This window comes from Staurois parvus, unplaced genomic scaffold (assembly GCF_062004578.1).
Source record: "Staurois parvus isolate SC_StPar_1 unplaced genomic scaffold, SC_StPar_1.0 ptg000913l, whole genome shotgun sequence".
NCBI classification, from domain to species: domain Eukaryota; kingdom Metazoa; phylum Chordata; class Amphibia; order Anura; family Ranidae; genus Staurois; species Staurois parvus.
In genome coordinates, this window is record NW_028318709.1 from 662,302 (window position 1) to 676,491 (window position 14,190).

A 14,190-nucleotide genomic window follows, 5' to 3' on the forward strand; every position below is an offset into this window, starting at 1 on the left:
ACTATTCCTCCCAGTGACACCAATGATGGGGCACTATTTCTTCCACTGACACTAATGGTGGGGCACTATTCCTCCCACTGACACCATTGATGGGGCACTATTCCTCCCACTGACACCAATGATGGAGCACTATTCCTCCCACTGACACCAATGATGGGGCACTATTCCTCCCACTGACACCAATGATGGGGCACTATTCCTCCACCTACTTACTACTAATTTTTCTACCCCCCACTGACCACCAAGCCTGAGCCATTGTTCACTCTCAATTGAGCAGGGGCATTGTCTACCCCCAATGGCCACAGTCCGCCTCCCCCCTAAAGTCTGAAGGACTGTAGACTGGCCCTCTGTTTTGAAAGTTTGGAGACCCCCCCCCCCAGCTCTATGACATCACCTTCCTGAGTGCAACCCTCATCAAATATTAACCCGCAACATAAGAATTTTATAGACAAAAAAAAGAAAATGGATCCAATTCATGAAAACATGAAACATGAAACAGATCTCACTGATATACAAATAGATCCGTAGACACAGGGACAGAAACCTCGGCAGTGACATGCGACCTCCCGGGATGACGTCTCTCGGGTCTTCTGGAGTAACTAATGAGCAATTACATTGTTTCCACGTCTGGCAGATGGAAGCCACTAGGGAGGTCGTTCAGTATCTGCCTCTTTATAAATATCCATCATGGGCAGTGAGAGCGGAATACCGGGGACCGAAGCCTGGACTGGAGCCTGGACTGGAGGCTGGACCGGAGCCTGGACCGGAGCCTGGACCGGAGCCTGGACCGGAGGCTGGACTGGAGGCTGGACTGGAGCCTGGACACCGTCCATCACCCGTGGAGTTTGGAGGTCAGTAGGTGCAGGATCCCATACAAGTCAACGTACGATGGCCATTCCCAAAATAATCCATGGATTTCATTCAGTTCAAGAAATGAGATGAAGCTGTAATTACTCTGAATACCCAATCACGTGACGGGGAAATAAAAAAAAAAAATTCCCCGTCGTATATATATATATACTGTATGTTGAAATGTTTTTTCATATATTGCAAAATAAATGAAAAATATTTTTAAAAATACATTTTCAAATATACTGTAAGTCTTTTAAAAATACATTTAATCTACATTTTTGGAATGCATTTACAAATATATGTAAAATTGTTTAAATGACACTTTTATATGTTAAAAGAAATCTTAAAAATATATTTAAAAAATATTTTTTTTTATATATTTTTCATATATTTTGTAATATATAAAAAAAAAGCATTTCAACATACAGTGTATATATACTGTGTATGTGTGTGTGTGTATGTATATATATGAGTGAAGGAAATGTGTATTTGCTCCCCGGCTGATGTTGAATGTTCGGCCCTCACACAGAAATGATCGGTCTAACAATGGAATGTTCGCCCCTCACACAGAAATGATCGGTCTAACAATGGAATGTTCGCCCCTCACACAGAAATGATCGGTCTAACAATGGAATGTTCGGTGTAACACTGAGAGACAGAATACAACAACAAATTCAGCAGAAATGCGTCTAACAAATGATGACTGATCTGCATGTTCATGAGGGAAAGAAGGATTGGATCCCCTTCACAAAACATGACTTAGTACTTGGTGGCAAATCCCTTGTTGGCAATCACAGAGGTCAGACGTTTCCTGGAGTTGGCCCCCAGGTTCGCACACATCTCAGGAGGGATTTTGGCCCACTCCTCTTGGCAGATCCTCTCCAAGTCATTAAGGTTTGGTGGCTGACGTTTGGCAACTCAAACTTTCAGCTCCCTCCACAGATTTTCAATCGGATGAAGGTCTGGAGACTGGCTAGGCCACTCCAGGACCTTAATGTGCTTCTTCTTGAGCCGCTCCTTTGTTGCCTTGGCCGTGTGTTTTGGGTCATTGTCATGCTGGAACACCCATCCACCACCCATTTTCAATGCCTTGGCTGAGGGAAGAAGGTTCTCACCCAAGATTTGAGGGTACATTGCCCCGTCCATCGTTCCTTTGATGCGGTGCAGTTGTCCTGTCCCCTTAGCAGAAAAACACCCCCAAAGCAGAATGTTTCCACCACCATGTTTCACAGTTGGGATGGTGTTCTTGGGGTCATAGACAGCATTCCTCCTCCTCCAAACACGGCGAGTTGAGTTGATGCCAAAGAACTGGATTTTGGTCTCCTCTGACCACAACACTTCCCACCAGTCCTCCTCTGCATCATTCAGATGTTCAGTGGCAGACTTCAGACGGGCCTGGACATGTGCTTTCTTGAGCAGAGGGACCTTGCGGGCACTGCAGGATTTCAGTCCTTGTCGGCGTAGTGTGTTACCAATTGTTTTCTTGGTGACTGTGGTCCCAGCTGCCTGGAGATCATTGACAAGATCCTCACGTGTAGTTCTGGGATGATTCCTCACTGTTCTCATGATCATTGACATTGACATTTCCTTCACTGGATATTGGTAAATGCATTCCAAAAATGTAAGTTAAATGTATTTTCAAAGACATATTTTTTAAAATTAATTTTTTAAAATATATTTTTTAAGCCCCCCACCCCCCACCCCAGAGGTTTCCCCCTCCCCCTTTCCTGACCAGTCCATTTTTTGCGTTACCGAGCTCTGTTATTTAACTAACAATTCCGCGGTCATGCAACGCCGCACCCAAATGAAATTGATGTCCTTTTTTCCCACAAACAGAGCTTTCTTTTGGTGGTATTTTTTTTGCGTTATAAAAAAAAAAGACAATTTTGAGGAAAAAAAATATTTTTGACTTTTTGCTATAAAACATGTCCAGTAAAAAATTTAAAAAAAATCTAATTTTGTCTTAAATTTTGGCCAAAATGTATTCTGCGATATGTCTTTCCTAAAAAAAAATCCCGATACGTGTAAATTAATTGGTTTACCTGAAAGTTATAGCGTTTACAAATGGCGGGATAGATGCGGGGATTTTAATTTCTTTTATTTTTACTAGTAATGGCGGCAATCAGCGACTCATAGCGGGACTGCGGCGGACATTCTGACACTGGGGAGGGGGGACTGACTTGGTGTCACTGACATCCCCAGTGACACCAATACAGTGATCAGTGCTAATAAAAAGCACCAACACTGTACTAATGGCACTGGGCAGGAAGGGGTTAACGTGAGGGGTGATCAAAGGGTTGATCTGTGTGCTGGGTGTGTCTTACTAGAACAAACAGTTCTCCTCCCCATTGGAGATGCTCAGCAATCACCGGGTGCCGGTGAGTAATCACCGGCCGTGACCCAGTGATTGACAGCCGTGGACGTGAATGACGGCGCAGGCAGGGCGTGCGTGCCCCCTACCCAGATATGCAAAATCATGTATATATACGTGATTTTGCGCACCTGTGACACCCCATATCAGTATATCTGCTGTAGGGCGGTCGGGAAGCAGTTAATATATTAAAATTCATTTCAACATACAGTATATATATATATAGATTGAACTATATTTTTGAAAAATATTGAATACGGCCAAAATGGTAGTATTTCAAATATATGTCAATATATTTGGGAAGAATATTTTAAAAATATATTTAAAATATGGGCAGCTCTGCTCCAGGTACCCACATGGAAGAAAAATAGATTTTAAATATATTTTTAAAATATTCTTCCCAAATATATTGACCTACAGGTGAGACTCGAACAATGAGAATCTGGTGCAAAAGTTCATTTATTTCAGTGCAGCAACTTAAAAGGTGAAACTAATATATGAGATAGACTCATTCCTCCATACTTGGGGTCCTTGGGCCTCTCCATTCTTCCTCCATACTCGGGGTCCTTGGGCCTCTCCATTCTTCCTCCATACTCGGGGTCCTTGGGCCTCTCCATTCTTCCTCCATACTCGGGGTCCTTGGGCCTCTCCATTCTTGTCAGGGCAGGAATGCTGGAACGGGCAGGCAGGCCTATGGTACGGTCACGCTGCGACTGACGATAGCCACTACCCACAGACCGGAGTCCCTCAGGGCGCGGAGTCTAAGCCCCAGGCTACCCTTCACCAGGGCCCCTGATGGTGGGGATGGACTTGACGCAGCCTGAGACCAGGTCGCGGCCCCCGAGTGACCCCAGCTGCGATAACGACTGCCGCCAATGGCGTACAGCTGGTGGGAGCTAGATGGGAACACGAGTAGAGTAGTCAGACAAGCCGGGTCAATAACAACGGAGCAGACAGTACTAGACGGTAGGCAAAGAATACTCAGGTCACGGGCCGGGTTCAGCAACAGGAGGTCAGGTAAAGGGTTAACACAGAGAATAGTGTTGTCAAAGCCGAGTCGGTTACCAGGAGAGCAATGGGAACAACACAAGAGCTTGCAACAGGGCAACATACAGGACACAAGTGCAGAGCACACTTGCAGACAGCAGGTTTAAATGTGCTCAACCACACCCTTCTGAGGAGGAGCCGCAGAAGCCTGAAGGCATAAAGGTTCCCACCATGCTTTGCAGAAAACCAAGATGGATGCCAGCTCATGGAGATGCACAAGCTCTGAAGAAAGGTCGGACCTTGACAATTCTTCCTCCATACTCGGGGTCCTTGGGCCTCTCCATTCTTCCTCCATACTCGGGGTCCTTGGGCCTCTCCATTCTTCCTCCATACTCGGGGTCCTTGGGCCTCTCCATTCTTCCTCCATACTCGGGGTCCTTGGGCCTCTCCATTCTTCCTCCATACTCGGGGTCCTTGGGCCTCTCCATTCTTCCTCCATACCCGGGTCCTTGGGCCTCTCCATTCTTCCTCCATACCCGGGGTCCTTGGGACTCTCCATTCTTCCTCCATACTCGGGGTCCTTGTGCCTCTCCATTCTTCCTCCATACCCGGGGTCCTTGGGCCTCTCCATTCTTCCTCCATACTCGGGGTCCTTGGGCCTCTCCATTCTTCCTCCATACTCGGGGTCCTTGTGCCTCTCCATTCTTCCTCCATACTCGGGGTCCTTGGGCCTCTCCATTCTTCCTCCATACTCGGGGTCCTTGGGCCTCTCCATTCTTCCTCCATACTCGGGGTCCTTGTGCCTCTCCATTCTTCCTCCATACTCGGGGTCCTTGGTTTCCAAATGAGATGCAAAAGTTGTCTCATCAGAAAAGAGGACTTTGGACCACTGAGGACAGACCAGGTCTGTTTTTCGTTAGTCCAGGTAAGACGCTTCTGACGTTGTTTGTTGTTCAGGAGCGGCTTGACAAGAGGAATACGACATTTGAAGCCCATGTCCAGGATCCATCTGTGTGTGGTGGCTCTTGATGCACTGACTCCAGCCTCAGTCCACTCCTTGTGAAAGTCCCCAACACTTTTGAATGGCCTTTTCCTGACAATCCTCTCCAGGCTGCGGTCATCCCTGCTGCTTGTGCACCTTTTTCTTCCACACTTTTCCCTTCCACATAACTTTCTATTAATGTGCTTTGATACAGCACTTTGGGAACATCCAACTTCTTCTGCAATTCCCTTTTGAGGCTTTCCCTCCTTATGGAGGGTGTCAGTGATGGTGTCAGGTCAGCAGTCTTTCCCATGATTGTGATTCCTACTGAACCAGACTGAGAGACCATTTAAAGGCTCAGGAACCCTTTGCAGGTGTTATGGCTGAATGAGCTGATTAGAGTGGGACACTTTGAGCCGAGATTATTCCACCTTTTCACAATATTCTCATTTTCTGAGATTGTGGATTTGGGGTTTTCATGAGCTGTAAGCCATAATCATCACAATGATGACAAATCACGGCTTGAACTATCTTGCTTTGCATGGAATGAGTCTCATATATTAGTTTCACCTTTTAAGTTGCTGCACTGAAATCAATGAACTTTTGCAACATATTCTCATTTTTCAAGTTTCACCTGTAGATTTGCCATTTTGGCCATATTCAATATATGTCAAATATATATATACAGTATATACTGTATGTTGAAATGTGTTTTTTATATATTGTCAAATATATCTCTCTGAAAGTACATTTCATCTACATTTTTGGAATGCATTTACAAATATATGTAAACATAAATGTTAAAATGACTTTTTCATATGTTAAAAAAAATCTGAAGAATATACTTTAAAAATATATATTTTTAAATATAGGCCTTTAGAAAATATATTGAAATTACATTTTTTTTTTAGAATACATGTTAAAATATATGAATGTAGGCCAATATATTGTAAAAATATGTTACATATATAATTTTTTTTCTAAATATATTTGAAATATATTTCTCTTTCATGTGGGTAGGGTTGCCACTCCCACACACCAAAGTCCTTTAGCGTGCGTAATCAGAACCCCAACTGATCAGGCGCTGAGGTTCGTGTGATACACATCAACCTTTTTCCCCCCACTGGCATACAGTCAAGGCTTTTTTTCAGCGGGAATGCACCTCCAACACTCGATGTATGTAATAGCAAAGGGGTGCTGGGCTGTGCTGGAGGGTCTGTTGATGCTGGAAAAGATCTATCAGTGCCTATTAGTACCACATGTCAGTGCTGATCAATGATGCCTCTCAGTGCCCATCAATGCTGCCTATCAGTGCCCATTAGTGCTGCCTATCAATGCCCATCAGTAATGCCTATCAGTGCCCATCAAGGATGCCTGTCAGTGCCCATCGGTGCTGTATATCAGTGCCTCCTCATCAGTGCAGTCTATTATTACCCATCAGTGCAGCCCATCAGTGCCTATCAGTGCCCATCAGTGCCTATCAGTGCCACCTATCAATGCTAATAAGTACCACCAATCGGTGCCCATCAGTGCCACATGTCATTGCCCATCAGTGATGCCTCTCAGTGTCCATAAATGCTGGCTATCAATGGCCATCAGTAATGCCTTTCATTGCCCATCAATGATGCCTGTCAGTGTCTCCTCATCAGTGCAGTCTATTAGTACCCATCAGTGCCACCTATCAGTGCCACATGTCAATGCCCTTCAGTGATGCCTGTCAGTACCCATCAATGCCACCTATGAGTGCCTCCTCATCAGTGCAGTCTATTATTACCCATCATTGCAGCCCATCAGTGCTTATCAGTGCCCATCAGTGCCCATCAGTGCCACCTATCAATGCTCATAAGTGACACCTATCAGTGCCCATCAGTGCCACATGTCATTGCCCATTAGTGATGCCTTTCAGTGCCCGTCAATACTGCCTATCAGTGCCCATAAATGCTGCCTATCAACGCCCATCAGTGCTGCCTATCAGTGCCTCCTCATCAGTGCAGTCTATTAGTACCCATCAGTGCATCCTATCAGTGCCACCTATCAGTGCCCATCAGTGTCACATGTCAGTGCCCATCAGTGATGCCTGTCAGTGCCCATCAGTGCCACCTATCAGTGCCCTCTATCAGTGCCCATCAGTGACATCTATCAGTGCCTCCTCATCAGTGCAGTCTATTAGTACCCATCAGTGCATCCTATCAGTGCCACCTATCAGTGCCCATCAGTGTCACATGTCAGTGCCCATCAGTGATGCCTGTCAGTGCCCATCAGTGCCACCTATCAGTGCCCTCTATCAGTGCCCATCAGTGACATCTATCAGTGCCTCCTCATCAGTGCAGTCTATTAGTACCCATCAGTGCAGCCCATCAGTACCTACCTGTGCCCATCAGTGCCGCCTATCAGTGCCCATCAGTGCCGCCTATCAGTGCCCATCAGTGCCACCTATCAGTGCCCATCAGTGATGCCTGTCAGTGCGCCTGTCAGTGCTTCCTCATCAGTGCAGTCTATTAGTACCCATCAGTGCAGCCCATCAGTGCCACCTGTCAGTGCCCATCAGTGCCACATGTCAGTGCCCATCAGTGATGCCTATCAGTTCCCATCAGTGCCACCTATCAGTGCAGCCTCATCAGCACACATCAGTAAAGGAGAAAAATTATCTGTTTGCAAAATTGTATAATAAAAACAAAGAAAACTTTTTATTTTTTTGCTCTTTATAGCACAAAAAAAATTAAAAAACAGTGGTGAATAAATACCACCAAAATAAATCTCTATTTGTGTCAAAAAATTATACAATTTCATATGGGTACAGTGTTGCATGACCGCGCAATAGTCATTCAAAGTGCAGCAGCACTAAAAGCTAAAAATTGGCCTGGGCAGGCGGGGGTGGAAGGGCTTGGTAGGCGAGGGGTTAAAGTATTTTTGTATTTTAAATGCCACCATTGAAGTCGCATGAAAAAAAAATTCTTTTTTTTACATCCCCAAATACGGTCCTCATTTCCCCAAATGCAGTCCTCAATTCCCCAAATGCAGTCCTCAATTCCCCAAATGCAGTCCTCAATTCCCCAAATACTGTCCTCGATGCCCAAATACTGTCCTCGATGCCCCAATACTGTCCTCGATGCCCCAATACTGTCCTCGATGCCCCACTACTGTCCTCGATGCCCAACTACTGTCCTCGATGCCCAAATACTGTCCTCGATGCCCCAATACTGTCCTCGATGCCCCAATACTGTCCTCGATGCCCAACTACTGTCCTCGATGCCCCAATACTGTCCTCGATGCCCCAATACTGTCCTCGATGCCCAACTACTGTCCTCGATGCCCAACTACTGTCCTCGATGCCCAATAATGTCCTCGATGCCCAACTACTGTCCTCGATGCCCAAATACTGTCCTCAATGCCCAAATACTGTCCTCATTGCCCAAATACTGTCCTCAATGCCCCAAATACTGTCCTCAATGCCCAAATACTGTCCTCAATGGCCAAATACTGTCCTCAATGCCCAAATACTGTCCTTAATGCCCAAATACTGTCCTCAATGCCCAAATACTGTCCTCAATGCCCAAATACTGTCCTCAATGCCCCAAATACTATTCTCAATGCCCAAATACTGTCCTCAATGCCCAAATACTGTCCTCAATGCCCCAAATACTATCCTCAATGCCCAAATACTGTCCTCAATGCCCAAATACTGTCCTCAATGCCCCAAATACTATTCTCAATGCCCAAATACTATCCTCAATCCCCAAATACTGTCCTCAATGCCCAAATACTGTCCTCAATGCCCAAATACTGTCCTCAATGCCCAAATACTATCCTCAATCCCCAAATACTGTCCTCAATGCCCAAATACTGTCCTTAATGCCCAAATACTATTCTCAATCCCCAAATACTGTCCTCAATGCCCCAAATACTATCCTCAATCCCCAAATACTGTCCTCAAAGCCCCAAATACTGTCATCAATGCCCAAATACTGTCCTCAATCCCAAAATACTGTCCTCAATGCCCCAAAAACTGTCCTCAAGCCCCAAAGACTGTCCTTAATCCTGCAAATATTGTCCTCAATGCCCCAAATACTGTCCTCAATCCCCAAATACTGTCCTCAATGCCCCCCCCTCCCCCCACTGCCCAAAGCTGCCGTTTCATTTCCTTTTCCCTCTGTTTGTCATTGCAACGGACCAGATCTGTGTACAACATGGACTGTGGTTTAGTTTTCCTGTCTGAATCCAGGACTGTACAGAAGTGAGAGAAAGGAGGCAGTGGGGCCAGATAGAAGAGGAGGAGGCAATGGGGACTATTTAGTTAAAGAGAAGGAATGAGGAGGCAGTAGGGACTAGGTTGTTGAGGAGGGGAGAGAGGAGGAAGTAGGGACTAGGTAGTTGAGGAGAAGGAATGAGGAGGAAGTATGGACTAGGTAGTTGAGGAGGGGAATGAGGAGGCAGTGGGGACCAATGTAGCTGAGGAAGGGAAAGAGGAGGCAGTAGGGACTAGGTAGCTAAGGAGAAGGAATGAGGAGGCATTAGGGACTAGGTTGTTGAGGAGGGGGAGAGAGGAGGCAGTGGGGACTAGGTAGTTGAGGAGAAGGAATGAGGAGGCAGTAGGGACTAGGTAGTTGAGGAGAAGGAACGAGGAGGCAGTAGGAACTAGGTTGTTGAGGAGGGGGAGAGAGGAGGCAGTGGGGACTAGGTAGTTGACGAGTGGCAAAGAGGAGGCAGTGGGGACTAGGTAGTTGAGGAGGAGGAAAGGGGGGGCAGTGGGGATCAAATAGTTGAGGAGGGGAAAGAGGAGGCAGTGGGGACTTAGTAGTTGAGCAGAAGGAAAGAGGAAGCAGTGGGGACTAGGTAGTTGACCAGAAGGAAAGATGAGGCGGTAGGGACTAGGTAGTTGAGGAGGGGGAAAAGAAGGCAATGGGAACCAGGTAGTTGTAGATGGGGAAAAAGGAGGCAGTGGAGACAGACAAAGTAGTTGAGGAGGGAGAGAGGAGGCAGTGGGGACCATGTAGTTGAGGAAGGGTGGAAGAGGAGGTAGGAAGTACCAGGACTGTGGTTTAATGTTCCTGTCTGAATCCAGGACTGTACAGGAATGAGAGAGAGGAGGCAGTGAGGCCAGATAGAGGAGGAGGAGGCAGAGAGAAGTGGTAGTGGGGCCCAGAGAGTAGTAGTGGGGCTGGATATTGGAAGGAGGGTGGAGGCAGAAAAACTTGAGTTTTGGTGGAACAGAGAAGGTATCAGGGCCTTTTTAGTGGAGGAGGCAGAGAGAAGAGTTAGTGGGGCTGAACTGTGAAGGGAATGGGGGTCCAGATAGTAGAGGAGAAGGATGTGAGAGGAGGTAGTGGAGCCCTGATAGTGGAGGAGGTAGAGGGACGAGTCAGTGGGGTTGGATTGTGAAGGGAATGGGGGCCTAGTTGTAGCAGAGGAGATGGAGCTAAGAGGAGGTAGTGGAGCCCTGATAGTGGAGGAGGTAGAGGGACGAGTCAGTGGGGTTGGATTGTGAAGGGAATGGGGGTCCAGATAGTAGAGGAGAAGGAGGTGAGAGGAGGTAGTGGAGCCCTGATAGTTGAGGAGGTAGAGGGACGAGTCAGTGGGGTTGGATTGTGAAGGGAATGGGGGCCCAGATAGTAGAGGAGAAGGAGGGGAGAGGAGGTAGTGGAGCCCTGATAGTTGAGGAGGTAGAGGGAAGAGTCACTGGGGTTGGATTGTGGAGGGAATGGGGGCCCAGATGCAGTAGAGGTGAAGGAGGTAAGAAGAGGTAGTGGAGCCCTGATAGTGGAGAAGGTAGAGGGACGAGTCAGTGGGGTTGGATTGCAAAGGGAATGGGGGCCCAGATGTAGTAGAGGAGAAGGAGGTGAGAGGAGGTAGTGGAGCCCTGATAGTGGAGAAGGTAGAGGGACGAGTCAGTGGAGCCTTAATAGTGGAGGAGGAGGGAAGAGAAGGTAATGGAGGGAAGAGGAGGAAATGGGCCTGGATTGTGGAGGAGGAAAGAAGAGAGGAAGCACAGAGGCTTTGACAATTGAGGAGGAGGAAAATGCAGGTACCGAAGCTTTGATAGTGGAAATGGAGAGAGGATGCAGTGGGGCTCAGATAGTTGAGGAGGGAGAGAGAGGAACCATTTGGGTCTCCATTGTGGAAAAGAAGGAGAGAGGAGGCAGTGGGGACTTGTGAGTGGAGGAGAGGAAGAGAGGAGGCAGTGGGAACGGACCAGGTAGTTGAGTCGGGGGAGAGAGGAGGTATTGGGGACCAGGTAGTTGAGAAGAGGGACAGAGGAGGCAATGGGGACCAGCTAGTTGAGAAGTGAAAAAAAGAAAGCAGTTGAGACTAGGTAGTTGAGAAGGGTGAAAGAGGAGTCAGTGGGAAACTGGCATTTGAGGAGGAAGAAAGAGGAGGCAGTGAGAACTAGGTAGTTGAGGAGGAGAAAGGGGATACAGTGGGGGCCAGATAGTTGAGCTGGGGGAAAAAGAGGAGGGAGTGGGTACCAGATAGTTGAGGAGAAGAAAAGAGGAGACAGTAGAGACTCGGTTGTTTAGGAGGGGGAGAGAGGAGGCAGTGGGGACTAGGTAGAGGGAGAAAGAGGAGGCAGTGGGGACTGAGTAGTTGAAAAGGAGAAAAGAGGAGGCAGTGGGAACCAGACAGTTGAGGAGGGGAAAGAGGAGGCAGTGGGTACCAGGTTGCTGAGGAGGGGGAGAGAGGAGGCAGTGGGTACCAGGTTGTTGAGGAGGGGGAAAGAGGAGGCAGTGGAAAATAGGTAGTTGAGCAGAAGGAACAAAGAAGCAGTGGGGACTAGGTAGTTAAGGAGGGGGGAAGAGAAGGCAATGGGAACCAGGTAGATGCAGATTGGGAAAAAGGAGGCAGTGGGGATAGACCAAGTAGTTGAGGAGGAGAAAGAGGAAACAGTGGGGACTAGGTAGTTGAGGAGGTGGAAAGAGGAGTCAGTGGAGACTAGGTAGTTGAGGAGGGGGAAGCTGGAGTCAGTGGAGACTAGGCAGTTGAGGAGGACAGAGGAGGCAGTGAGGACCAGGTAGTTGAGGAGGAGAAAGGGGAGGCAGTGGAGACCAATGTAGTTGAGGAGGGGAAAGAGGAGGCAGTGGGGACTAGGTAGTTGAGAAGTGGCAAAGAGGAGGCAGTGGGGACTACGTAGTTGAGCAGAAGGAAAGAGGAAACAGTGGGGACTAGGTAGTTGAGGAGGGGGGAAGAGAAGGCAATGGGAACAAGGTAGTTGCATATGGGGTAAAAGGAGGCAGTGGGGACAGACCAAGTAGTTGAGGAGGGGAGAGAGGAGGAAGTGTGGACCAGGTAGTTGAGGAGGGGAGAGAGGAGGAAGTGTGGACCAGGCAGTTGAGGAGAGGGAATGTGGGAGCAGTGAGGACCAGGTAGTTGAGGAAGGTGTGGAGAGGAGGTAAGGAAGACCAGGCAGTGGGGTCAAATAGACGTGGATGTAGAGAGAAGACAGCAAGACTGCATAGTAATGGGAGGCATGAAGCAGCCAGACAGAATGGTGTGGAAAGAGAAGCAGACCGTATGGCATTAGAGAGGAGGATGGGGGAAGGAGAAAGCAAAGTATGATTGTAGATGACAGAGAGAAAAGAAGCAATGAGACGTGAGAATTACGGAGGAGGGAGCAAAGAGCCAAGACTGTTCATGAGAAAAGAGGAAGCGGGGGTGTGAGTTTTGATCGGATAGTGGAGGTTGGAGGTTCGGATAATATATATCATTCTTTACTTCACTGCTGGAAAGACTTCCCTCTGCCAAACGCTGTGGTCACAGGTCACGCCAAGCAGGTAGCTCTACTGAACAGAGGAGCATCTGTACGCAACCAGAAGGGTCAAATATCTGCAGTGGCCGAGGTAGCAGTGAGGTGGTGACGGCCCACGGCAGGGGTAGCCAGAAAGGTTTGTATGGGTGGGATGCTGAACGGGTCACTATCAGTAAAGTCGTTCATTATTAATAAATGGGTTATTAAACAACAAAATAAACTTCAAAGTTTGAACCTCTTCAGGCCGACTTTTTGTTCATTTCAGATCTGGACGTAACCCCATGGCTGCTCTGAACCGGTCGGATGTCCTGGAGTTCGTCCTCATTGGCTTCCCGGGTCTTCCAGAAAAATTCGACACTCTAGTCTCCGTATCGTTTTTTCTGATATACAACATTTCTCTCTACGCCAATTTAATTGTGGTGGTGTTAGTTTTGCTGCGGCAGCATCTCCACCAGCCCATGTATGTCATCATTGGAAACTTGGCGGTTTCTGACCTACTCTTTGACACCCTGACCTTGCCAAAAATCATCGCCAAGTATTGGTTCGGAGACGGCTCCTTGTCCTACACCGCCTGCTTCATACAAATGTTTTTCGTCCATTTTCTGGGAACGATTGATTCCTTCGTTATCATGTTGATGGCCATTGACCGATATATTGCCATTTGTAAACCTCTCCGATACCATTCCATCATCAGCAACAGATTGGTGGCCATCATCAGCTTCATTTTATGGATCTTCGCAGCCGCCATCGGCTTTGCTGTCACAATGTTGGGTCTAATTCTCCCTTTCCGTGGCACCAACAGAGTCAAGAGCTGCTTTTGCTCGCTCACCCCGGTGGCTGTTTTATCGACTGTAAATTCGGCTTCATCCAGGAGAACGGGGTTTGTAATTGCCATGATTTCGCACCTGAGTCCGTTTTCTTTCATTGTCTTCTCCTACATCATCATACTCTCCAAGGTCTATTCTTCAGGTAGGACGGAGAACTGGCAGAAGGCCTTCTACACATGTACCACTCATTGGTTGGTCATCGGGTTGTATTTCATCCCTCGACTGACGGTCTACACGTACAACCAGGTACAACTCATCCCCAACGCCGATCTCAACGTTTTCCTGATTTGTCTGTACACGTTCGCTCCACATTTCACCAGCCCCATCATATTCTGCCTGAGGACCCAGGAAATAAAGAGAACTCTTGGCAAAGTATTCAAAATGATCGCTAGTAATAATAAATATTAAAGAGAACATGGAACGGTTTCTG

At 47.4% G+C, this 14,190-nt stretch overlaps 1 protein-coding gene across 1 annotated transcript; it reads left to right on the plus strand.

The window, feature by feature from the left end:
- The first annotated feature begins 469 nt into the window (after positions 1-469).
- Positions 470-14,190, plus strand: LOC149442098 (olfactory receptor 1M1-like). The gene is made up of 2 exons (XM_089656514.1): positions 470-851; positions 13,199-14,190. Exons 1-2 carry the CDS (start codon positions 688-690, stop codon positions 14,166-14,168), a joined length of 1,134 nt encoding a protein of 377 aa, XP_089512640.1. The 5' UTR covers positions 470-687; the 3' UTR covers positions 14,169-14,190.

Bases quoted from the DNA above. Each gene is read 5' to 3' on its own strand.
- LOC149442098 (XM_089656514.1), top strand. From the start codon at position 688: ATGGGCAGTGAGAGCGGAATACCGGGGACCGAAGCCTGGACTGGAGCC. The intron at 852-13,198 runs GTCAGTAGGTGC...TGTTCATTTCAG, and splicing joins ATCACCCGTGGAGTTTGGAG to ATCTGGACGTAACCCCATGG.